Below are 25,840 nucleotides of genomic sequence, written 5' to 3' on the forward strand. Positions count from 1 at the left end.
AATGATGGAGAAGGCTGCCTTTATCACAAATGCTCGCACTGAAACTTTGATCTACTAAAGAAGACATTGTAGGCAAGGGATGCAGAAAATAATAGCATATCCTGGTGCCACAGGAGATCACTAATATCAGGAAGGTTTCCAAAACATCTCAAAAAAAAAACAAAAAACACTCCTGATTTCAGTCTCCTAGCTGCAGAGTGGCATGCACGACAAGTATAGCAAGTGCACTCTACCTACATGAGCACCAACTTCCTCAGAATATCTACAAGTATTTACAATTCAAGATGGACAGCACTATTTATCTTGAGGTGTATGTTGTATGCTAGTATTGGGACTTGAACTCAGGGACTTGCACACTTGCTTGGCTTTTCCCCTCTAGGCTAGTGCTCTACCACTTGAGCCACAGCACCACTTCTGGTTTTCTGGTGGTTTCTTGGAGATAAGAGGCTCACAGACTTTCCTTCCCAGGCTGGCTTTGAATCACGATCCTCAGATCTCAACCTCCTGAGTATCAAGGATTACAGGCATGAGCCACCAGCACCTGGCTTATTTTTTGTATACATTGAAGAGTCTGCCTGGCCTGCAGTTTGCAAGCATATTCTTTGGGTCATTTATGCAAAACAATAGGTTAGAAAGAAGATCTGCTTGGTTATAGGAAATGATTTGCCTCCGGACATTTGCACACATCATGCACAAAAGAGGACACATGGCCAATGTGGGTTTTGCTTCTTCTTTGCATCTTGAGGGCTCTTCTGCCAGCTGCTCCCCATGGCTCCCCACTGCTCTGCATTCTGCCATATCCAATGATGGTTTATGACAAAATTCACTAGGCAGCAAGCCATGTGGCTCTTACAGACAGCAATTAGGAGAGAGGGAAAGGCCGAATTACACAGCACTGGAGAATGCAGTTAGGGAAAGAAAGTCAGATCTTATTTTCTCTTACCTCCTGGTGATGAAATCCAATAGCATATTCCTAATTCTAGAGTCATTTAGCGCCAACAGCTCATTTTCATATGAAAATCAACTCACATACAATGCTAAACATGGAAATCTATTTAAAGCAAAAAATGTGTATATTTTTTCATTGAAAGGAATCATTACCTTTTCTTTGGCTTTCCTTTTTGTTACTGAATCCATCCACTCGTTTTCTTTCTCCAGCATGTCAATAAAGGCCCAGCGAACACCCTCAATCAATTCTTCCATCTGCAAGAAAATATGCAAAGAAGGAGCATCAAAACCAAAGACAATAAACAAGGTTTTCGGGACCAAACTCAGCTTGTATAAGAACTAGTTCAAAGCTGGACACTGGTGGCTCACACCTGAATCCTAGCTACCCAGGAGGCTGAGATCTGAGGATTGCAGTTCAAAGCCAGCCCAGGCAGGAAATTCCCCATGAGACTCTTATCTCCAATTAGCCACCAGAAAACCGGAAGTGGCACTGTGGCTCAAGTGGTACAGTGTTTGCCTTGAGCTGAAGAGCTCAGGGACAGTGCCCAGGCCCAGAGTTCAAGCCCCACAACCGACAAAAAAAAGAGCTAGCTCAAGGCTGACCGTGGTATAAGGAATCCTTTGTGGCTCAACTCCAGCAATATGTTTATTTCCATGAGAACAATTTGGTAGACCATGTTTGAAAGAATTATATGAAAAGAAAGGAATTCACCAGTGGTTATGACTAACAAATGACTTACCTATCTGTAGCTACCATATTGGTTCATCCCTATCAAGTTAGCAACCAATTTCTATAGTTTAACAAGTACCTGAGAGACACATGGGCTGTGAGCAAGAGAGACACTGCTACCACAGAGACATGCAGAGGGCCAGTACCCCAAAGAACATATTACTGGTATGAGTCAGACTTATGTCACGAAAGACCCCATATCTTTCCCAATTTGATCAAGAATGCTTGGCTATTCTTTACCAACTTTCTGCCTTCCTCTCTGCTCTCTCATGGTTCACCAAAGCTATTATTTCAAAGCTATTATTATTATTATCTGGAATAATAGGACAGAAAGGAGCTGCCCCAGCAAGGATGACTTATAAAAGACCTATTTCCACATATTTAAAGAAGGAGGACACATCTGCATTGAAGATACATGCACCCTAGCTTTGCCACCAGCATATGCTGGACAATGGAGAAGACTAGAAGAAAAGAGACATCAATGCTAAATTTTAGAGGCCACACAGAGATGAGTGAGGAGATCCTGTTGTCTATGGGTACCCCCATACCAGAAAATCTGGCTTACTTCTATAATCTTAGTTACTTAGGAGGCTGAGATCAAAAGGATCATGGTTTAAAACCAGCAATGACAGAAATATTTATGAAATTCCATCTCCAAAATAACAAGCAAAAAGCAAGTCTGGAGAAGTGGTTCAAGTGGTAAATCACCAGCTAAACAAGCAAGCTGAGTAACTATTAGACCCTGAATTCAAACTCTTGTGGTAGCAAAAAAAAAAAAAAAACACCATTCATGCTCCAGGTGTGGTGGTGTATGTCTGTAATCGTACATGAGTAGAGACAGGAAGATTTTAGTTCCAAGCTAGATTTTAGTTCCTGTTTAGGGGTAGGTTGGTTAGCAAGATTTTATCTCAAAAACAAGTATGCACATGCAGTCTCAGCTACAGAAGAAGTAGGAATGGACTGTGCTGGTGGCTCACACTTGTAATCCTAGCTATTCAGAAGGCTGACATCTGAGAACTGCAGTACAAAGCCAGTCAAAGTAGGAAAGTCTGTGAGACTCTTATTTCCAATTAATAACCTAAAATGTATCTAAAGTGGCAGAGTGCCAGCTTTGAACAAAAAGATTGAAGACAGTGCCTAAGTCCTGAGTTCAAACCCTAGGACCAGCACAAAAAGAGGAGGAGGAGGCAGCAGCAGCGGCGGCAGGGAGATTAGGCAAAATCAAGAGACTGTATCCAGAAAACAAAGCAAAAAAGTCACAGGTGGAGTTCAAGTGGTAGATTACTTTCCTAGCGAGCAGAAGAGGATGAGTTCACATCTTAGTACAAAGAAATTAAAGGCAGGAGGGAAAGGAGTTCCATTCAGCAGAAATGTTCTAGATTCCTTAGTGGGACACTCAAATCAGAATACTGGGGTCTAAGCCCAAAATTAAACTGAAATTTGAAATTATAAGCTACAAACCAATTTTTACCATTCCCTACACAGGAAATGAGTCTAAATGTTTCCTTTGTTATATAAGGAATTGTCGACGCAACGCTAAAAATAATTTCTTTCTGTTTAATAAGTTTTCAGCTCTGTTTTCAGCTCAATAACAGTTGTAAGAAAACCAGAGTTGGAAATCAGTGGGCTGGGTTCCATCGTATGTAAATAAGAACAAACAGCAGATGGAAGCGGGGGGGATCGTCACAGCTATTTCTTCTCAACTTTAGTAAAACATTCAAAGGAGAGAAACCTTAACTTGGGATTGGGGCATGATAAAAACATGAAATGAAAGGAGAGCAAAAGTCCTTTAAAAATCATTGTCAAGAGTCAGGCATACTGGCTCCCAACTGTAATTCCTGCTACTTAACAGACAGAGATCAGGAGGATCAGAGTTCATGACCAGCCCAGGTAAAAAAGACCCCACCTCAACAACAACAAAAAAAAACTGCCTGGCATAATAGTATGTGCCTATCACCACAGACAGGTGGGACACATAAATAGGAGGATCACAGTCCAAGTCAGACTAGGCAAAAAGCACAATATCCTATTCAAAAAATAACTAAAGCAAAAATGGTTGAAGGACTTGACTTTAAATGGTTGGGAACTGTCTAACAAACAGTTAAGACCCTAGAACTGCTGGGCTTTGGTGGCTCATGCTTGTAATCCTAGCTACTCAAGAAGCTAAGATCTAAGAATTGTGCTTAGAAGATAGCCTGGGGGCTGGGAAGATGGCTCAGTGGTAGAGCGCTTGCCTTGCATGCCTGAGGCCCTGGGTTTGATTCCTCAGCACCACATAAGCAAAAAGAAAAAAGCCGGAGGTGGCGCTGTGGCTCAAGTGGTAGAGCACTAGCCTTGAGCTGAAGAGCTGAGGGACAGCGCCCAGGCCCAGAGTTCAGGCCCCACTACCAGACCCAAAAAAAAAAGAAGATAGCCTGGGCAGAGAACATCATGAGATTCTTATCTCCAATTAACCAGCAAAAAGCTGGAAGTGGAGTTGTGGCTCCACAATGGTAGAATGCTAGACTTGAGCAAAAAGATCTCAGGGATAGATTCAGGCCTTGAGCTCAAGCCCTGGGACCAACAAAAGAGAGAAAGAGAGAGAGAGAGAGAGAGAGAGAGAGAGAGAGAGAGAGAGAGAGAGAGAGAGAGAGAGAGAGAGAGAGAGAGAGCCTAGTACTGTCAAAAATAGTCAAGTACTTCAGAACTTAGCCTGCACATTGAAATTTTGAGGAAAGGATCATTAAAAATTCTCATAAAAATAATTAAAAACTACCCCTTCACAAATTATAACACTGTAAAATACAGTGAAAACAGGGGTTATAAACAGGGGTTATACTGTGGGGGAGGGACATACAAAACAACAAAGAAATATTTTATAAATATGTTAGACACAATAGCAAGAAAGAAAAAATATTTGAGTCCTTAACTTAGGGTTCATTTCATTTAACATCAGCTTATCTGACCATTTCTGCTTGTCTCAGATGTATACTAGTTATTGCAGATAACAGAAACCATGGGACCTATGTTTCTTTGGGCCTGGCTTACGTCACTTAACAATGCTTGATAAGAAATGTACTCATTACCTTGCCCATGTAATTGTAACCCCTCTTTCCAGTATTTTCACAATAAAAAAAGGACAGTCAAAAAAATTAAAAACTAAAGCTAGATCCTTATATATCACCCTGTACCAGAATCAATTCTAAATGGATCAGACTTCAATGTAAGGCCAGATACCATGAAAATATTAGAGGAAGGGGTAGAGGAGAATAACATTAGGGCTCCTAGGCACGGGTCAAAACTTCCTAAGTAAAGATCCAAATCAAACCAAATCAAAGAAAGACTGGCTCAATGAGATCACATTGAACAGAAGAGTTTCTGCAGGGCAAAGGACATAGCTAGCAAAATTAATAGAAAGCCCATAGAATGAGAAGAGATTTTTACTAGCTATGCATCAGACAAGGGCCTCATATCTAAAATATACTTAGAGCTGAAAAATTAGCACCCCCTCAAAAAAAAAACCATCAAAGAAACAACACAATTAATAAATGCATTAAAGACTTGAAATGAGACTTCTCCGAAGAAGAAGTAACAATGGCCAATAGACACATGAAGAAATGTTCAACATCTCTGGACATAAAAGAAATGCAAATCAAGACAACATGAAGATTCCACCTCACTCCAGTTAGAATGGCTATAACCAAGAACTCTAATAACAACAGATGCTGGAGGGGATGTGGCCAAAAGGGAGCCTACTACACTGTTGGTGGGAATGTAAACTTGTTCAACCACTCTGGAAAGCAGTATGTAGGTTCCTGAAAAGACTAAACATAGAGATGCCCTATGACCCAGCAATCCCACTCCTGGACACTTATCCAATAGACCACAAACATGACCACATTAAAGCAACCAGCACATCCATGGTCATTGCAGCAGCATTGTTGACCATAGCCAAGATATGGACTCAACCCAGATGCTCCTCAGTAGACAAATGGATCAAGAAAATGTGGTATGTATACACAGTAGAATTCTATGCTTCCATCAGAAAGAATGCTATTTTACCATTCATATGGAAATGGAAAGACTTGAAAAATATTAAGTAAACCAGACTCAAAGAAACATAGGCTACATGGTCTCCCTCATTTGCTGTAACTAGAATGTACCTATAAATATACAAGTAAACGTACTGGATGGTAAAAGACAAAGAATTATACTTGAACATGATAAATTATACAGGACTCTAGACATGCACACTGTAAGACCAAAGGAGGATATTCTTCAGAAAAAGGCTCAATAGCTATTTGCATATGATCATATAAAATACGTTTATTGAAATGAACTCCAAGAAATGGAAATAAGAGGGTTTTGTTATTTCGCATTTTGTTCTTGTTTGGGTTTTTTTTTTGGGGGGGGTGGTCCAGTTGTGGGGACTGAACTCTGGGCCTGGGTGCTATCCCTCAGCTCTTCAGCTCAAGGCTAGTGCTCTACCACTTGAGCCACAGCACCACTTCCGGCTCTTTTTCTTTTTGCTTATGTGGTGCTGAGGAATCGAAACCAGGGCCTCATGCATGCAAGGCAAGCGCTCTACCACTGAGCCACCTTCCCAGCCCCATTGTTTGGGTTTTTGTGGGGGTTTTTTTCTCCTTTATCACACTTTTAATTTTCTGCACCTTTTGTCTTGTTTGTAAGTTCATTTGTTTGGGGGAGTGTAAGGGGAATCAGAGAAATAGTGGTACAAAGGGTGAACAAATTTAGCAATACTCACTAAACACTATGTTGAAAATGAACTAAACAACTTGTGGGTGGGGATAGGAGGGAAAAACTGGGAGAGACGGGAAGTATTGACATTGTCAATAAAGAAATAGACTCGAGCTGGGAATGTGGCTTAGTGGTAGAGTGTTTCCCTAGCATGCATGAAGCTCTGGGTTTGATTCCTCAGTACCACATAAACAAAGCTGGAAGGGGTGCTGTGGCTCAAGTGATAGAAAACCCAGGACTGGCAAACAGAAATGCACTCATCACCTGATTTATGTAATATAACCCCTCTGTACATCAACTTTACACAACAATAAAATTAAAAATTAAAAAAAAACAAATAAAAAGACTCTTGGGTCCAAGCATTAGAATAGTAATATCATTAGTGTAAGTTCTAGCCTGGACACTGAAAGTTTTCAAAGTTCTCCCTGGTAATTCCAGGACTAATATGGTATCCGCATTTATTTAATGAATAGGGAAGTTAAAGGTTGATAATTTACTCAAGCTCATACAGCTAGTGAGGGTCATAAACAGGTCATCTGACCACCAAGCTAAAACAACAATTACGAGCTCAGAGTTTCTAGAAGCAACAGAAGTATCCTCCATAAATCAGAGGAAAATACCAGGAAAATCTAAGGAAACCAACAAAAAAAATACACAAGAAACAGAAACCCCATAGGCAGGGTGAAACCCCATAGGCAGGTACTGGTGGCTCATGCCTGTAATCCTAGCTACTCAGAAGGCTGAGATCTGAGGATTGCAGTTCAAAGCCAGCACGGGCAGGAAAGTCCATGAGATTCTTATCTCCAATAAACCAATCAGAAAACCAGAAGTAGTGTTGCGGCTCAAGTGGTAGAGAGCTAGCCTTGAGCTGGAAATCTGAGGGACAGCGCCCAGGCTCAGAGTTCAAGCCCCATGACTGACAAAATAAAAAAGACAAGGAAACCTGCAGGAACTAGATCTTTCATCTCTGCAGTCCTCATCACCCTTAAACCTTTATAACCTTAGCAAGCAGCAGAACTCATGAGCCAGGATATCTACTGCATGTAGAAAGAGAAATGGCATCTTCCCAGATGAGAGGTGGGGTGAGGAAGGCAGCTCATAAGGATAGAAGGAAGTGAATAGATTGATTGATTAGAGAGATTTTGAGTCCAAATGAATAGAACTAGGTGATTAATTGAATTAGGAAGGTAAGGAAAGTGAGGAGAGAAACAGATTTATCCCAAGGCTGTAGACATGGGCACCTCAGAGAATGCTTCCGTGGTTCTCTGAGAGGAGGAACACTGGAAGAGAAAGAGGGCTGGGCGCAGAAGGCAGACCACAAGGGGATAAGTTATATATGAGGAGTGTAGATATCAAGGCTGTACAAGTTTGTTTACAAAAGAAAGAAAGCAAAGATGAGAAATGCACCTGGGTTAAGGGAGGGGTCTGAGGGGTTGTGTTTTGTGCATGTTCGTTGTTGCAGAACATGTAAGATGACTTATTGTATTTAAATATCAACAGAAAGGATCCAATGAAAGGACAATGTTGAAAACATGGGAGGAAAAAAAGCCATTACTAAGCTGGGTGCCAGTGGCTCATGCCTGTAATATTAGCTTCTCAGGAGAATGAGATGAGGATCGTGGCTGATATGGAACCAATGGAATTCTATGCCTCCACCAGAAAGAATGACACCGCCTCATTTGTTAGGAAATACAAAGACTTGGAAAAATCATTAAGTGAAGTAAGCCAGACCCAAAGAAACATAGGTCCCATGGTTTCCCTCAGTTGCAATAACTAGTATATGTCTAGGACAAGCAGAAAGGTACATATGACCATATAAGATTGATGCTAAGCGAAATAAACCCCAAGATAGGGACACAAGTGGTTTTATGCTTCTTGCTATTGTTTTTAATGTATTTATAATGTACCATGTGACATTTTTTGTTTCCTTTGTAAGTTCTTCCCCCATGGTATAACCCTTGTTTTCACTGTATTTGATTCCGGTGCCCTGCATCTTGTATATACATTGTTTTGGGAGGGAAAGGGAAATAACAAAATGCTGAAATAAGAATACAGGTTGACCCATTGTAACAATGAGGTGTACAAGACACTATGTTGTAAAACGAACTTTACAATTTAGGTGGGGAGAGGGTAAGGGAGAGGGGGAGAGTGTAGTTGTGGAGGTGGGAGGGAAGGGATGGTAGGGGAAAAACAAAGGAAGAGGTAACAATGCTTGATAGGAAATGGACTCATTACCTTACTGTAACTGTAACCCCTCTGTACAGTATTTTTACAATAAAAATATATATACAAAAAAAAGGAGGATCATGGCTCAAAGCCAGACTGCACAGGAAACTCTCCAATTAACCACCAAAAAAGCCAAAGCAGAACTGTGGTGCAAGTGGTAGAGCCCTAGCATAAAAGCTCAGAAACAAGCCGGGCGCTGGTGGCTCACGCCTGTAATCCTAGCTACTCAGGAGGCTGAGATCTGAGGATCGCGGTTCAAAGCCAGCCCAGGCAGGAGAGACTGTGAGACTCCTATCTCCAATAAACCACCAGAAAACCGGAAGTGGCGCTGTAGCTCAAGTGGTAGAGCGCTCGCCTTGAGCTGAAGAGCTGAGGGACAGCGCCCAGGCCCAGAGTTCAAGTCCCACGACCGACAAAAAAAAAAAAAAAGCTCAGAAACAGCACCCATGTCCTGTGTTCAAGCTCCAGGACCCGTGTACACATACACATGTGCATGTGCGCACGCTCACGCACACACACACACACACACACACACACACACAGCTACAAATAATCTTTGAACGTACAAATGGAAGATAGAACCCAGAGACTATATGACTATATGGAAGGAGTCACCTGAGACATAAGACAGGACTATAGAAAACATAAAGCAGTGGGCAGGTGGACAGGCAAGAGAATTAGTAGATTAGAGGGTAGAAGGTTGATGGCTCAACAAGTAGTTAAGTGGTACAGTGTTGGCCTAGCATATTCTATGACCTGGGTTTAAGCCCCAGTACTGCAAAAAAGAAAAAAGAAAAAACCAAAGTTGAGAAAGTGCTTGTCTAATCAATCACATGGCTTTTTGTCCATGCAGTAGAATTGACATTTGCAGAAATATCTTCTCTGAAATATTCTCTTTCTTCACACATAACGTCATGCATTCTGGCAGCATAAATGCACTGCTAGGAAGAGAAGTACTTGTGGTTTTTTTTAAGGACAATAAGATTTTTTTCTTCTAGGAAGCTCCTCAGCGCAATGATAGGAGGAAGGAGGGTGGGATAGGAATTTGATAAGGAAAAACAAATGCAGTTTGTTTCCTGGGGCTATTAAGCTTAAAATAATGACACTAATGGTAATGTGTGTGTGTGTGTGTGTGTGTGTGTGTGTGTGTGTGTGTGTGTGTGTGTGTGTGTGTGTGTGTGGTAGTGGTTTAATAAAAGAGAATGAATTGAGCACTTGAAAAAAAAAGATTTTTTTTTTCTTAATGCCCTGGCCAATATATAGCAGTGATAGAAAGGCAGTTAATGAATAAGCAGAAAGCTAAACATCACCAAGGAAAATATCAGTTTGGAGTTAGGTGTACAAAAATTCATCTTCAATCCTCATTTTAAATAATCAACTAGGTAAGTGGCAGTGGTGTATGCCTGTGATCCTAGCTATTCAGGAGGCTGAGATCTAAGGACTGCGGTTCAAAGCCAGCCTGAGCAGGAAGGTCTGTAAGACTCTTACTACCAATTAACCACAAAAAAAGCCATTAGTGGGGCTGTGGCTGAAATGGTAGAGCACTAGGTTTGAGCTAAAAAGGAAAAAAAAAAATCTCAGCAATGGTGTCCAGACCCTGAGTTCAAGACCCAGGACTGGCACAAATATAATCATAATAATAACCAAATAAGCCAAATAAGCACTGTCTATGGACAGTGCATTTGTCTATGGACAAATTTTGCTAATTTGTCTATGGACACATTTTGCTAATTTTGGATTCCTACTGTGAATCTTGAGGCCATTTCTCCCTTATTCTCCTTTGGGGGAATTTGATGAACTATACACTTCTTAGTAAAATAGGCCTTTGTGCTTTCAAGTACTTCTTTCTAAGCAGCTTGGTTTCACAGGACCTTCCCGGGCCTCAAATTCATTAAAGGTTTAAGCATGTTGCATAGATTTTTCAAAGCTCTGTCTATAACTTGCTGATTGGTATTCTGATGGAAATACACAGAGGCAAAAAGATTTCAGCTCATTGTCTGAAGAATGACAAACAGTTTACTTATATTCAGCTCCTGCCTTCCTCTGCCCTTCCTCCCCTCCTCCATCCTCACCATCTCTATCTCCCTAAATAACCACACTGACAACTTGCACTCTTTGTAGCCCTGTCAGATGTGTCAGATGTAAGTAAATCTCGTTTCAAGTTTTGTTTTCCCATAAGCCTTTGCCTTTAAGAGCAACTCCCTGGCCCAGCCTCCCCTGCCCCATTTTTAGGTCATTCTCTACTCATCTTTCTCTCTCCCCCTACCACCCCAGACTTTACAGATTTATTGTAGATCATTTTCTGTGAGATGGCGTTGAACTACCACATCATACTTGAAGAAAGAGGGAAATCTTTGAAAGTGATTAATGTCATTTGTTAGCACGTCGAGGCAAATAAGAGATGGCAAGCTAGAACTAGGAAGCTAAATCACTGAACACTTCTGATTTTTATCTTTAGAAAACACAACAGCATGACATAATAACATTGCCTTCAGTCAAGGCATATTCCCTGAGGCAGCAAAAGCCTGACATAATTTTTAAATAAGGAAAAAGAAGCCAAGCACTGGTGGCTCATACCTAGCTATTCAGGAGGCTGAAATGTGAGGATCATAGTTTGAAGCCAACATGGGCAGCTAAGTCAGTGAGACTCTTGTCTCCAAGTAACCACCAAAAAGCTGGAAATGGATCTGTAGCTCAAGTGGTAGAGTGCTAGCCTTGAGCAAAAGAAGCTCAGGGACAGTGCCCAGGCCCTGAGTTCAAGCCCTAGGGTCTGCACACACACACACACACACACACACACACACACACACACACACACACCACAAATTTTATTTCTTCATCAAACTTTAACCTAACACCTGATTCCACCATCATATAGCATTAAGTAGAAATCGCTTGAGTAGGAGTTATGTAATTAGTTTTTCCATAGAAAGTATGTCTTTAGGGTCAAAGATAAAAATATAACATACAAACCATGGTAGCCTATGCCTATAATCTTAGCTACTTTTTAGAGGCTGAGATTTGAGGATCACAGTTCAAAGCCAGGGGAGGAAGGTCGGTGAAACTTTTATCTCCAGTTAATCAGCAAAAAGCCAGAAGTGAAGGTGTTGCTGAAGTGGCAGAGCACCAGCCTTGAGTGAAAAAAAACAAGAAGTTGGTTCTTTTCCTCGACCAGTGTTATTTAAGAAAAGGCTCTTCCTTTTCACTCTTTGCACCACATGATCTTGCCATAGTGATCTGTACCAGATACCTGACACTTTTGAGTTGCACATGCATATACATCTATGAGTTGCCTGTCCATCCAGGGATTTAAATAAAATCAGATCCTTTTGCCTTAATACATTAACTTATCCTTCCTACTCCTCCTTGGCCCTCTCCTCACGCTCACGTAGGACATTTTTGTTTTGTAGAAATGAGTCGTGATAGCTCCTAGTTAGCCATTAGAAGGGACACATGCCAGCAGAGTTTGGAGGGGGTCAATTTGCCCCAAGGTCAGTTGTGGTTTCCTTCAATGCTTTGTCTCTGGCAATAAAGAAACCCTACAAAGCCAACTCAAATTGTACCTCATACCTACAAATCCCAAACCCTTAACCCCATATTGATGTCTCATCACCCCTCAGAGGTCCTGTCAGACTTATAATCAGAACAACACACATGTGCTTAATTGCCTTTTCATATCTATTTATTTGGTCTCTCCAATAAAAGCTATAAATGTCGAGGGCAGAAAACATGATTTCAAAAGAATGAGACCATGGCTATGTAAATAATCAAAACAGTATCTTTCAAATTAAAACTGTGGGGCTGGGAAGGTGGCTCAGTGGTAGAGCACTTGCCTTACATGCATGAGGCCCTGGGTTCAATTCCTCAGCACCACATAAGGAAAAAGAAAAAAATTAAAACCGTTATTATTCTCTTTCTCATACAGTTTCCTGATTTTATATCTCACATATGATTTTTTTACATGACAACATTTCAAATGTAAAGAATGTTCCTGCCTAATGATGGTTTATACCAGATGCTAAGTAAATACATACAAGTTCACTTTATGTTCTTTAAAACCTCTACTGAAAGTTATAGCCTGAGCAATTAAATAATAGGTACACAAACAGGAAGGGAGGAAGTAAAATTGTACCACTTTGTAGACTCCATGATACTATATATAGAAAAAACTAAGACTCCACCAAATGACTATTAGAACTGATAAACAAATTCAGTAATGTGGCAGGATACAAAATGAAAGCATAAAAATCAGTAGCAGTTTTATGTACCAATAAAGATGCTGAGAAAGAAATTATGAAAGCAATTCCATTCACAATAGCTACAAAAATAAAACACTAGGAATAAATTTAACAAAGGAAATGAAAGATTTCTATGATGAAAATTGCAAAACACTGATAAAAGCTGAAGCGGACAGAAAAAATTGAACTACTTCCTATGTCCATGAGTTAGGATAGTTAATATTATTAAAATGTCTGTACAACCGAAAGTGATTTTCAGATTCAAACTAATCCCCATAAAAATATCAATAAGTCTTCACAGAACTAAAAAAGGCCATCCTAAAAGTCATATGAAAGGGAAAAAGACCCCAGATAACCAAAGCAATCTTGAGCCAAAAGAGCAAAGCTAAAGGTATTACGCTACATGAATTTTTGTTTTTTGTCAGTCATGGGGCCTGAACTTGGGCCTGGGCACTGTCCCTCAGCTTTTCAGCTCAAGGCTAGTGTTCTACCACTTGAGTCACAGCACCATGTCTGGATTTTTTTCTGCTTATGTGGTGCTGAGGAATCAAACCCAAGGCCTCATGCATGCAAGGTAAACACTCTACCACTGAGCCACCTTGCCAGCCCCTACACTACTTGATTTTAAGGCATATCACAGAGGCATAGTAATAATAATAGCATAGTCTTGGAATTAAAATGAACACAGAAACCAATCAAAAGAACAGAGATACACAAAATAAACCCATATGTCTCAGGCTAATTGATCTAAAGCCAATTGATGCTCTACAAAGAGCCAAAATATACATAATAGAAAGGATAGCCTCTTCAATAAATGCTGCTGGATGTTTATATGCAGAAGATTTAAACTTTACTATTATCTCTGACCTTATGCAAAAAATCAACTAAAAATGGATCAAAGACCTACATGTAAAATTTCAAACTATGAAACTGATAGGAAGAAGCACAGGGAAGCACTTCTAGATGTTGGTATAGAAAATGATTGTTTGAAAATGATTGTTTGAGCCAGGCACTGATGGCTCACACCTGTAATCCTAGCTACTCAGGAGGCTGAGACCTGAGGATCATGGTTCAAAGACAGAAAGTATGAGACCTTATCTCGAATTAACCAATAGAAAACCAGAAGTGGTACTATGGCTCAAAGTGGGAGAGCACTAGCTTTGAGCAAAAAAGCTCAAGGACAGCACCCAAGCCCTGAAGTCATGCCCCATGACCGACAAGAAAATGATATTTGGGATCTGACCTCAAAATCACAGACTACAAAAGCAAAAATAGGCAAATGATATTATATCAAACTGAGCACCTCTGCACAGCAAAAGAAATAATCAATTAAGAGACCACCTAGAAAATGGCAGAAAATATTTGGAAACTCTTCATCTGACAAAGGATTGATATCCAAAATATATAAACAATTCAATAAATTCATAAGTCTAGCAAAAAAAAAAAACAAAGAATCCGATATTAAAATTGGGAAATGATCAGAGTAGATATGTCTTAAAAGAAGAATGGAAATCAAAACCACAATGGGTACCATCTCAGGTAGAAAGGAAAAAAGGAAGGAAGGAAGGAAGGAAATAAACCTAACTTTGAGAAAGACTAGATCACACAGCAAAATAAGACTTTTACAAGGCAACCAGACTCATAATGGCCCAGTCATCAACTATGGTAAAACCCTTAACCTCCCATCCCCCAGGTAACAACTATGACTGGTCATTTCCAAGTTTCAGAACTGACTGAGGCATAAACTCTTCTTTCCACAGGTCTGATCCAATCTGCTTGACAAAGCTGCTGCTGATAAAGACACACTGTTGTTTCCAGCATTATCCAGAGATCCAGACAACAAACAAGAAAGGTCGGCCAAATGTGTCATCATCATGGCAGCATACTCAAGGACAAAGTCAAGAGTGGCGTCCACATTTACTTCATAAGAATTCCCATTGAGCTATCTAAATTACTTCTTTTGCTGGATGTCATTTTACCCAAGATTGCATAAATAGGCTGTCAGGATTGGGGTCTGAGGATATTTGTTGTAACAAGATTTAGCCCCTGGAGAGTTGTGAAACCTGGATCTGTTATAGAAATTATATTTAGCTCCTTGAATAATTTCATGAAGATCTTCTATGAGCCAAACTTAGTGTTAAATCTTAGGGCAGGTTTTGGAAAGTGTCCAGGCCCCTAGCACCACAGAAATCTTTATTCCAACTACAAGCTACTATGGTAGGTATATATGAAGAACTATCAGAGCACCCCACCCCCCAAGGCACCTTCTTCATTCTAAGATAATTTGAAAAGACGTGATCTCCATGGAAAAGTTGCCAGATTCCATCTCAAAACTTCTTTGGGGAGAGGGCGGGTAGTCATTGGGTTTGAACTCAGAGCCTGGGCACCGTCCCTGAGGGTTTGGGGGGGGGGGGTTTGTTCTAGGCTAGTGCTCTATTTTCAGTTTTCCCCTGGTTTATTGGAAATAAGAGTCTCATGGACTTTCCTACCTGGGCTGGCTTCAAACCTCAACCCTCAGATCTCAGCCTCTTAAGTAGCTAGGATTACAGGGATGAGCCACCAGTTCCTGGTTCATCTCAAAACTTGGATGCTATGAATTCTATCTCTACTATTCACTGCAAGCACAACACACAAAAGTATGAGCAGCTGCCATTTACTAGGCACTTTTTGATCCAGGTCTTGTGCTAAGCCTTCTATGAGGATTAGAGAGACAAATACTGAGAGACAAATACTGTTCTCACCCCTATCTGTGATAACTTACAATTATGGCTTTCAGTTCCACACCCCTTCTTTTGCTATGTGACTGCAGATCTGCTCACTAAAAACACAGAGTCCATTTCTCTCTTGTGTGTATCTAGATTGGATTTATGGCTTGCTTCAGCTAACAGGATGGCCACATGACGTTATGCCAGCTGTGAGCCTGAGTCTCAGGAGGCCTCACATGTTTCTGCTTGCTCACTTGTGCTTCTGCCATCACAGTGAGAGCGTGCCCAGGCTTAGCTGGCTGATGGAAGGATGACACATGGAGCAGGGCCTAGTTGTCCCGATCACTTCTGCCAAAGGCAACCTTGATTGGCCAACCCTTAGACATCGGAGCAAGCACAGCCAAAATCAGCAGAGCTGTGCAGGGGTCCACCACTGACTCCAGATGCATTAGCAGTAATTACTTATTGCTCAATGACAGTCAGATTTTGTGACTGATTGTTACACAGCATTACTATAGCAACAGAGACTCGTTATACATAAGAAAAAGAGGTTCAACGAGGTTAACTATGAATCCAAGTTAAAGCCCAACTTGGTAAAAGTGGATCCAAATTGCAACTTTGTAAAATAAAATAAAACTGGATGCAATTTCTATTGGAGGTTGATATTTGATAACTATATTTTAAAAATTCTTCAGAACCCAGATCATTTTGGTGATTGAAGGACAAGTCTTCAGTAGAGTTTCTCTGGAAAGTGGTCTTGATCTGGTGGTTTATTGGAGGTAAAGGTCTCATGGGCTTCCTTGTCTGGGCTGGCTTCGAACCATGATCCTCAGATCTCAGCCTCCTGGGTAGCTAGGATTACAGGCATGAGCCACTAGTGCCCAGTTCTATAAGACTCTTATCTCCAATTAACTAGCAAAAAGCCAGAAGTGGAACTGTGTATGCCTCAAGTGGTAGAGTTCCAGCCTTGAGTGAAAAAAATTAAGCAAGAGCGAGAGACACTGAGTTCAAGCCCCAGTACTGGCATCAAAAGAAAGAAAAGAAGCACTCAGTAGAAGGGCAGTGTTGTAATGCATATAATGCATGACACTGACTTTCATGTGACTTCTGCCATCAACGTTATAGTTACATCTCATTTCCTCACCCACTGAGAGAAACGGGGAAGAAGGGAATTGGGGAATGTAAAGAATATTAATGGTAGCACATCAATTCAATTATCATGCCTTACTAATGAGGTGAACTCCTTGTGTATGGAGGTTGCAAGTACAAACTTCACCTCTGCAATTAGACCCATGTGGGTATTTAAGTCTTCAACACCAGCTGCAGCGGTATGGAGTAGGAGAAGATGTCTTTTCTTAAGGTAAAAATTACACTGCAATTGCTATGCAGAAAGCAGCTCAGAAAAATAGAAGACACCGTAGGTCATCTATAGCATTGCTTGAGGATATTAACTGTTTTTTACCATAAAGGGGAAAAAGCAAGCTACTAAAGTACACACTAGAGTAAGCTGTTTTACATAGTAAGAAAAAAAAATAATTCTTCACCTAATAATAAAGTCTAGATCTGAAGTGTGATAAAAGATTTACTCTGCATTCATTAGGCTAACCTGCATATAGAAATGTTTTAATATATAATGAGAAACCAATGCCTTTAACTTTAATCTGAAGGCTGGCAAAAAATTGCCCTCCTTGACCACCCTCAACATTACTGTCTTCCTGTCCCCAACCTTCACCCTGTCCTACCTAGCCAAGTTGTAACAAGAATCTTGTTAAATGGCTTTAGAGAGAATTTTTATGTGTGTGCTTGTACTAGGGCTTGAATTCATGACTTGAATGGTGTCCTTGAGTTTTTTGCTCAAAGCTAATTAGTGTTCTACCACTTGAGCCGCAGCTCTACATAGGGATTTGTGGTGGTTAAGTGGAGATAAGAGTTTCATGAACTTTCCTGCCAAAGCTGGCTTCCAACCATGATAGTCAAATCTCAGCCTCCTGAGATTACAGGATCTAGAGAGAGCCTTAACTTCACATCATTCTCAACATCAAACCAAAATCCCTTATTTCTTTCCCAGTCCATTTGATTCCCCTAGCCTGCTTGTAGCAAGAATCCTATTGTTGGTTTAGCCCACTTAGTTATTTTCCATCCAATGACCCGCCCCCCCTTCTGTCTGTTGACTATACGTCTCTGTGTTTGCAGTTGAGCTCAATCTCTCCCCATTGCAACAGACTTAACACCCAATGCAATAGTCTTCAGTAGTGTCTTACTATTTTAATAAGCATTAAAATATTTTTCCATTAACAGGGTCCACTGTATAACAAAAATACGCAAAAATTTCAGGAGCAAGAAAAATATGCCTACTAGCAGAGTTGAGTTATATGAATAAAGATATGTAATTTGAGTATACAGTATCTACAATGAAATTAAATGAGATAGGATTGAATGCAGAAAATCAGCCAAAATGTTCAAATGGGCACTCCAACTGAATTTTCTAGAAACTAAAAGCAAAAAGGACAGTTCTTGAATCAGTGCAATAAAAAATTCTTCTTTGATGTATATGTGCACATTTCTGCCTTAGTAACTAGAGAATCATAAACATTAATAAAAAGTTCTTTGGAAATAAATTTACACAGCCCTGGGTCACCACTCCAGATAATCAGAGATCACTTGTTAGAACCAAGTTTGTACCTGGTTTTAAAAGAAATAGAAAAAATACAGAAAGATATAACTAGAAAGTTCTTCTTATATTAAAGGTCTAATAATCCACTTTTTACTTATTGTTTCCCTCTTTCTTCTGAGAATTAAATAGACACAAAATGTTATGTTGGTTGAATTTGAATTCAGATTTCACTGTTTATCTTTAACGCATTGAAATACTAGAAATAAAACTTATTGCCACTGTTTTGCATTCCTAAAATTCTAAGACAGAAAATGTGTGACTTTTTATCTTTATTAGATCTTACTATGAAATACTATACTAACCATGATGAATTAATTTCAGGAAGAGCCACAGAGAAGTCTCTGGGCTCCTCTTTTCATTTTTCAAATTGATGATAATTCAAGTATTTTTCAGAGAAAAACAAAGAAATATACTATGGCCATGTGGTAAAGGCTTGCTTCTCAGGGTGACATTATTCACAGATTATAGAGCCTTTAAGATATGGAATTTAGGGGCTGGGAACGTAGCTCAGCGGTAGAGTGCATGCCTTGCAAGCATGAGGCCCTAGGTTCGATTCCTCAGCACCACATAAACAGAAAAAGTCGGAAGTGGCGCTGTGGCTCCAGTGGTAGAGCACTAGCCTTGAGCTGAAGAGCTGAGGGACAGCGCCCAGACCCAGAGTTCAGGCCCCACGATCGGCAAAAAAAAAAAAAAAAAGATATGGAATTTAGCCGGGCACCGGTGGCTCACGCCTGTAATCCTAGCTACTAGGAGGCTGAGATCTGAGGATTGTGGTTCAAAGTCAGCCCAGGGAGGCAAAGCCATGAAACTCTTATCTCCAATAAACCACCAGAAAACCGGAAGTGGCGCTGTAGCTCAAGTGGTAGAGCACTAGCCTTGAGCTGAAGAGTTGAGGGACAGCGCCCAGGCCCAGAGCTCAAGCCCCATGACCAACAAAAAAAAAAAAAAAAAAAAAGATATGGAATTTATCAGATGCTAGTGGCTCAAGTCTGTCATTCTACCTACTCAAGAGGATGAGATATGAGGATTGTGATCCAAAACCAATCCAGGCAGGAAAATCCTTGAGACACTTATCTCCAATTTATCAGTAAAATGCTATAAGTGGAAGTGTGGTTCAAGTGGTTGAGAGCTTGCCTTTATGAAAAAAGCTAAGCAAAAACACAAGGCCTGAGTTCAAGCCCCAGTACCAGCACAAAAACAAGTGAAAGTCACATGATAGTATCTCCAGGACATATGTACTTTGGTCTCCAGAGCATTGACCAAAATTTTATACATGTGAGATTTCACATAAAATTGAGATTTATGACTGTTCAGCATTCATACATCAAAGGAGACCAAAGGAGGATACTTTTAGGTGATGAAAAGAAAGGCACAATGCCTATGTGCAATTGAGCATACAAAATAGTATTTATGGAAATGAACTCCAGGAAATTAAAAAGTAATAAATTAATAAAACCCAGAACTAAATCTAGAGCCTTTAGGCCTAATTATTTTTTTTAGGTTTCCCTACTTCTTCATAATCTTTTCTTCACTTTTTAAAATTGTTATTAAAAGGTGATATACAGAGTGATTATTGTTACGTAAGTCAGCAAAAGTACATTTCTTAGCCATGTACTGGTGGGTCACATCTGCAATCTTAGCTATTCAGGAGGCTGAATTCTGAGGATAGCAGTTTAAAGCCAGCTGGGACAGAAAAGTTCCTGTGAGATTCTTATCTCCAGTTAACCACTCAAAAACTGGAAATGGACCTGTGGATCAAAGTGGTAGAGTGCTACCTTTGAGTAAAAAGAGCTCATGGACAGCACCCAGGCCCTGAGTTCAACCCCCAAGGACTGACAAAAAAAAAAAAAGCATACATGTCTCTTTGGAAAATGTCACCCCTTCCCTTGCTCTCTCCCAGATTTTCCCTCCCATCCTCACCCACAAGTTGTGTAGCTCATTTTCAACACAGTATCTAGTGAGTACCACTGCTGCATATTTTTTTTTTACCATTTGTCCCTCCATTTCTGTGCCTCCCCTTACACTCCTGAAGACATATAAACAAATAAACAGGACAAAAAGAAAAGAAAAACAGCAAAAAAAGGAAAAAGTCCTCTTGTTTCCATTTCCTGGAATTCCTTTTGATAATTCTTATTTTGTATGATCAGATGCACATGGCATTTATGCTTTTCTGTCCCTCTACTAAGAGTATCCTCCTTTGGTCTCATTGTGTGTGAATGCCTAGGCCTAATTCTTGCATGAAAATAGCTGGCTAGGGACTAGGCTGGACTGAATCATGAATAATACATGCACTCTTGTTTCACTGATATTGTAGCCAAGACTCCAAGGTCAATGGCAATTGCAGGTATCATTGCACTTGCTTTGTTTTGTTTTTTCCTATACTTGGCTTCACTCCTATATACTAGTTAATGCTATTTGCCAATAGTAGAAAGTTATTTGATCTTAGAACCACAGGCTTTGTCTTGATCAAATCCTTTGTACCACTAAGGCATTAAATATCTTTGACTTACCGCCTCCATCACACATAGTCCCCAAACCAATGAGAATTGCATCCAAGATGCTTGCCTCAGAGTAGAGTCTGGATATTGTTTCCTCCTCTAAGCTTGTATCCCAGAAAAGCTACAATAGCTTCAGAAAACAGTACTTTGCCTCCAACTCTCACCCCTGTTCCCAGGCCATGAGTCCTGGTGCTTCTTGAGTCCTTCTCTTCTGATGTTAAAGCCCTCCTAGAAACCCAATTGACTAGGAATCAAAATTGCCATGCTATAGTTATGGCCACCAGCAGCCTCTCATCAAGGAACCAAATCTTGCCACAATAAGTCCTCTGATTCTTTAGACCCATCATGCCCAATATGATAGTTACTTAGGAACAGGTAGCAACCAAACACTTGAAATGTGCCTAGTTCAAATTGAAATGTAAGTATAAAACATGGTATTTCAAAACATGAGTATAAATTAAAGCATTAAAAAATATATTAGTGAGACTAAATGAGGACTTTCTTAGGAGAGGATCACAAGGGCTCAATAGCTATGTGCATATGATCCTATAAAATGATGCTTATCGAAATGAACTCCAAGAAGTGGAAACAAGAGTTTTTTATTTTGTTTTTTGTGGTTCTTCTTTTTTCTTTCTGTTTTTTACCTGTTGTCACTTTTTTATTTCTGTACCTTTTGTCTTGTATGTAAGTTTATCTGATTTGGGGAGGAGAAAGGGAAGCTCAGAAATAGTGGGATAAAGGGTGAACTAATTCATCAGTGATACTCACTAGACATGATGTTGGAAATGAACTATACAGCTTTGGAGAGGGGAGTCGGGAGGGAAAAAACTGGGAGAAAATGAGGGAGAGAGTAATACTGTTCAAAAAGAAATGTACTCAACACTGTGTTGGAAATGAACTATACAACTTGGGGGAGGAGAGAGGGAAAAGGTGGGGGAAAATGTGGAAGGGGGTGACACTGCTCAAAAACAAATGCACTCATTATGTGACTTATGTTACAGTTACCCCTCTGTGCATCACCTTTACAATAAAAATTAAAATAAAAAGTAAATGTATACAATATCTGACATATAACTATAACCTCTCTGTATAACACCTTTACAATAAAATTTTAATTTAAAATAAAATAAAATTTAAAACACTATATTAGTAATTTTATATTAATTACACATTGAAATGCCAATATTTTGAATAGATTGGGTTAAATGAAATTGATGATTAAAAATCATTTCATCTATTTCTTTTTACTTTTTAATGCAGCCACTTGAAAATTTAAACTTAGCCAGGCACCAGTGGCTCGCGTCTATAATCCTAGCTCCTTAGAGGCTGAGATCACAATATCACAGTTTGAAGCCAACCCAGACAGGAAAGTCTATGAGACTCTCATCACCAACAAACCATTAAAAAGCCAAAAATGAAGCTGTGGCTCAAGTGGTAGCTAGCTTTGAGCACAAAAGTTGAAGGAGAGTGCCCAGACCCCAAGTTCAAGCCCCAGGTCTGGCACAAAAATAAAACCATTAAAGCTACATGCATGACTCATTTTCTAGTTCTACTAGATAAGTGCTACTTCAAATCACGAAGATGACTAACTTCAAAAGAGTTCTCTGTCACTCTGCTCTCACCCCACTGACCGCAGGTCCAAGCAAAGAGATTGTTCTAGCTTCTCCTCTTTGAGTATCCTTTAGTTGGGGGACTCTTATTCTACATATTGTTTTCCCCCCTTTTCTGATTAAATTTGCTAAATCCTCACTAGTTCTTTGAATGAATGAGGAGAAGGGGAAATGGGTGTACTTGGCATCCGTGCATGTTTGCACCAAGTCAGAAGGAAAGAGTAATGTGGACTAATGTTTTTTTTCTCCCATGGATAAAGAAGAGACTCCTGGTAGGGAGAAAGGTTAACAAGAGCTGGATATCTGTGGCAGCAGTGGAGGAGGGGAGGTGCTTTCCTTTTCAAAGTAAACCTTGAAATGAGTTCTTCTCTCCCATTCACCATCCATAACACAGGGTATGAACAGAGGTAGTCAGGCTACCCCTATCACCAATAGGGTCTAGAGACTGAGATTTTTATTTTGTTTGTCGGTCATGGGGCTTGAACTCTGGGCCTGGGCGCTGTCTCTCAGCAATTTAGCTCAAGGCTAGCACTCTAACACTTGAGTCACAGCACCATTTCAGGTTTTCTGAGTGGTTTATGGCAGATAAGAGTTTCATGGACTTTCCTGCCTGGGCTGGCTTTGAACCATGATCTCAGCCTCCTGAGTAGCTAGGATTACAGGTGTGAGCCACAGGTGCCCAGTCTGAGATTATTATTTTATTTTTTGGCTAGTTCTGGGACTTGAACTCTGGACCTGGGCACTGTCCCTGAGCTTCTTTTGCTTAAGGCTAGCACTCGACCACTTGGGCCACAATGCACTTCTGGCTTTTTTTGTGTATGTGGTACTGAGGAATAGGACCCAGGGCTTCATGCATTCTAGGCAAGCATGCTACCACTAAGCCACATTCCAGCCAAGATTTTTTTTTTCGATCGGTCGTAAGGCCAAAACTCTGGGCCTGGACACTGTCCCTGAGCTCTTCAGCTCAACGTTAGTGCTCTACCACTTGAGCCACAGTGCCTCTTCCAACTTTTTCTGCTTATGTGATATTGAGGAATCGAACCTAGGGCTTCATGCATGCAAGGCAAGCACTCTACCACTGAGCCACCTTCCCAGCCCTGAGATTATTTTTAAGATGAAAATTTCCTTAGAAAAATCCAGGTACCAGTTTTTAAGCTAAATTAAAAAGTCCCTGGGGCTGGGAGCTGATGGCTCACTCCAGAAATCCTAGCTACCCAGAAGACTGAGATCTGAGGATCATAATTCAAAGCCAGCCCAGGCAGGCAAGTCTGTGAAATTCTTATCCAAAAAACTACTCAGAAAAATACCAGATGTGGCACTGTGGCTGAAGTAGTGGAGCACTAGCCTTGAGCCAAAGAAGCTCAGGGACAGCGCCCAGGCTGAGTTCAAGCCCCCCCCCCCACACACACACACATATCCCTGGGGATGTGAGGACACACAAGTCTGGAGGCCTTCACACAAGACTGGGCACCACCCATTGAAACCAATCTGAACCACAGAAATTTTCATTGACCTGAAAAATGGAAGTCATTATTTGCACTAATGGAACAGCCTTTGGTAAAGAGAAGTATTGTTATCCAAGTCAACTCGCCTGACCTGCTCCCATGAATCACCAGGGCTTGTCGCTCTATTTATAAGGGAATGAAGTGGTCTTGCTCATTAGAACAACACTTACTCTAAGTGTGGTCCCTAGAACAGCAACAGCGGCATCACCTGGGAGCTTGTTAGGCAAATAGTTGGGCCTTACCTTAGACCAAGTTTTAAAAGGTGCTTGTTAAAATGCAATGCGATTCTGCATTTTAACAAGAAGATCCTCAGGTCATTTGTGTACACACAGAAAGTTTGAAAAGAATCTAAGCTTAACCTTCTGATCATACCCATTTGCTTAACAAACTTTTATGGTAAATAAACAATGGCAGCCTTTCAGTCTGAATTTGTCTCTGGAATTTGACCCATTGGGGATCTTTCTGTTTTTCTTTTTCTGTGGACTGTAGCTAATAATACGGAATGTTTTGCAAGTAAATCAGTGGTTCCAGGTGGTTCTTGGATGGAAGCCTTGTAACAAGGCTATAAAAAGCCAGATTTTTCTCTTATGAGTTTCCAACTAAAGTATTCCCTGAGGCAAACAGCTTCAGCACAAGGGAGGCAAAGTAATTTTATGTAAAAGAGATGAATATCTGTGTAATTAACATGATACCCTTGTGCACATAAAATAAGGGGAAATTTTGCCAAAGTCAACTTTAGTTTAGAATGTCACACCCTGACAAGTGAAAAAGGAACTTTTGCATCAACAAATTTAATCCACGTATTTTTCATATTAGATAAAATGCCAAAAACCCTCTCACTGTATATAGCTTATAAAACATCATTATCCCTTAATTGTATTTATATCCTTCCCAGAGGATTTAATGTTACCACTGTGATTATTTGATAAGCTTTCCATACATTTACTCTGACCACAGAGCAAGAGAAAATACTCAGTATTTTGAAACAAGTCATTAATTCCTCAGCAGAAGTATTTGCAAGAGGACTTTCTGTTTCAAATATAAAGTCTCAAACTTGACAGAAACTCTCTAAAGTATTTGAAGGCAGTAAAAACAAACTAACACAGGAAAATATATTTAGGTTTATATTATTTCAAAATCAACTCTAGTGCATAATATATAACACCAATCATTTGCTCTATTACCTATGTGTCACTATATAATATCAACCACCTGAGCCATCATGGTTTAATAGACTTTCTGTCTTTGCAATAACTACTTGCATCCATGGGGTTTGCTTATTTGTGTCTCGTTGCTTACATGGATTTTTATTAGTCATAGTTGGATGTTTTTCTACATGACACTTTAAAAGTAAAATTCATCAAAAAAGCCACACAAAACACTAGCTAAATCCAAATTTACAATTCAAAACGTTCCCTCTTCGTATCAAAAAGAACAAACGTAATACCTCATTTAAAAGAGTGCAAAAGACCTGAATAGATGTTTTTCTAAAGACATACAAATAGCCAGCAGACATAATCACCAGGGAAATTCAAATCCAAACCACAATGAAATATCACCTCATACTTACTAGGATGGCTCTTGTCAAAAAGTCAAAAGCTACAAGTGTTGGCTAGTGTGTGCAAAAAAAAGAGAAAAGAATGAATTCTTATACATTATTGGTGGGCCTTTTAATCCATACAGCTATCATAGAAAAGGGTGTGGCAGATAGTTAAAAATAGGACTACTAAGCTGGGCACCAGTGGCTCACACCTATAATCCTAACTACTCATGGGGCAGAGATCTGAGGATCAAGGTTGAAGCTAACCCCAGCAGGAAAGTCTGTGAGACTCTTATCTTTTAATTTTATTGTAAAGGGGTTACAGTTATATAAGTCAGGTAATGGGTACATTTCTTTTTGAACAGTGTTACAATCTCCCTCATTTTGATCCCCTCTTCCCCTTCTAAACCCCCTCCCTGCCCAAGTTGT

General features: G+C 40.1%; 1 protein-coding gene across 1 annotated transcript in view; it reads right to left on the reverse strand.

Moving 5' to 3' along the window:
• Positions 1-25,840, reverse strand: part of Phex (phosphate regulating endopeptidase homolog X-linked) — a 209,091-nt gene that overhangs the window by 103,379 nt on the left and 79,872 nt on the right. Inside the window, exon 13 of the mRNA XM_042670171.1 lies at positions 1,102-1,203. Within this exon, the coding sequence (XP_042526105.1) occupies positions 1,102-1,203 (102 nt within the window). The remainder of the gene's footprint in view (positions 1-1,101; positions 1,204-25,840) is intronic.

This window comes from Dipodomys spectabilis, unplaced genomic scaffold (assembly GCF_019054845.1).
Source record: "Dipodomys spectabilis isolate Male_0828 unplaced genomic scaffold, ASM1905484v1 ptg000526l, whole genome shotgun sequence".
NCBI classification, from domain to species: domain Eukaryota; kingdom Metazoa; phylum Chordata; class Mammalia; order Rodentia; family Heteromyidae; genus Dipodomys; species Dipodomys spectabilis.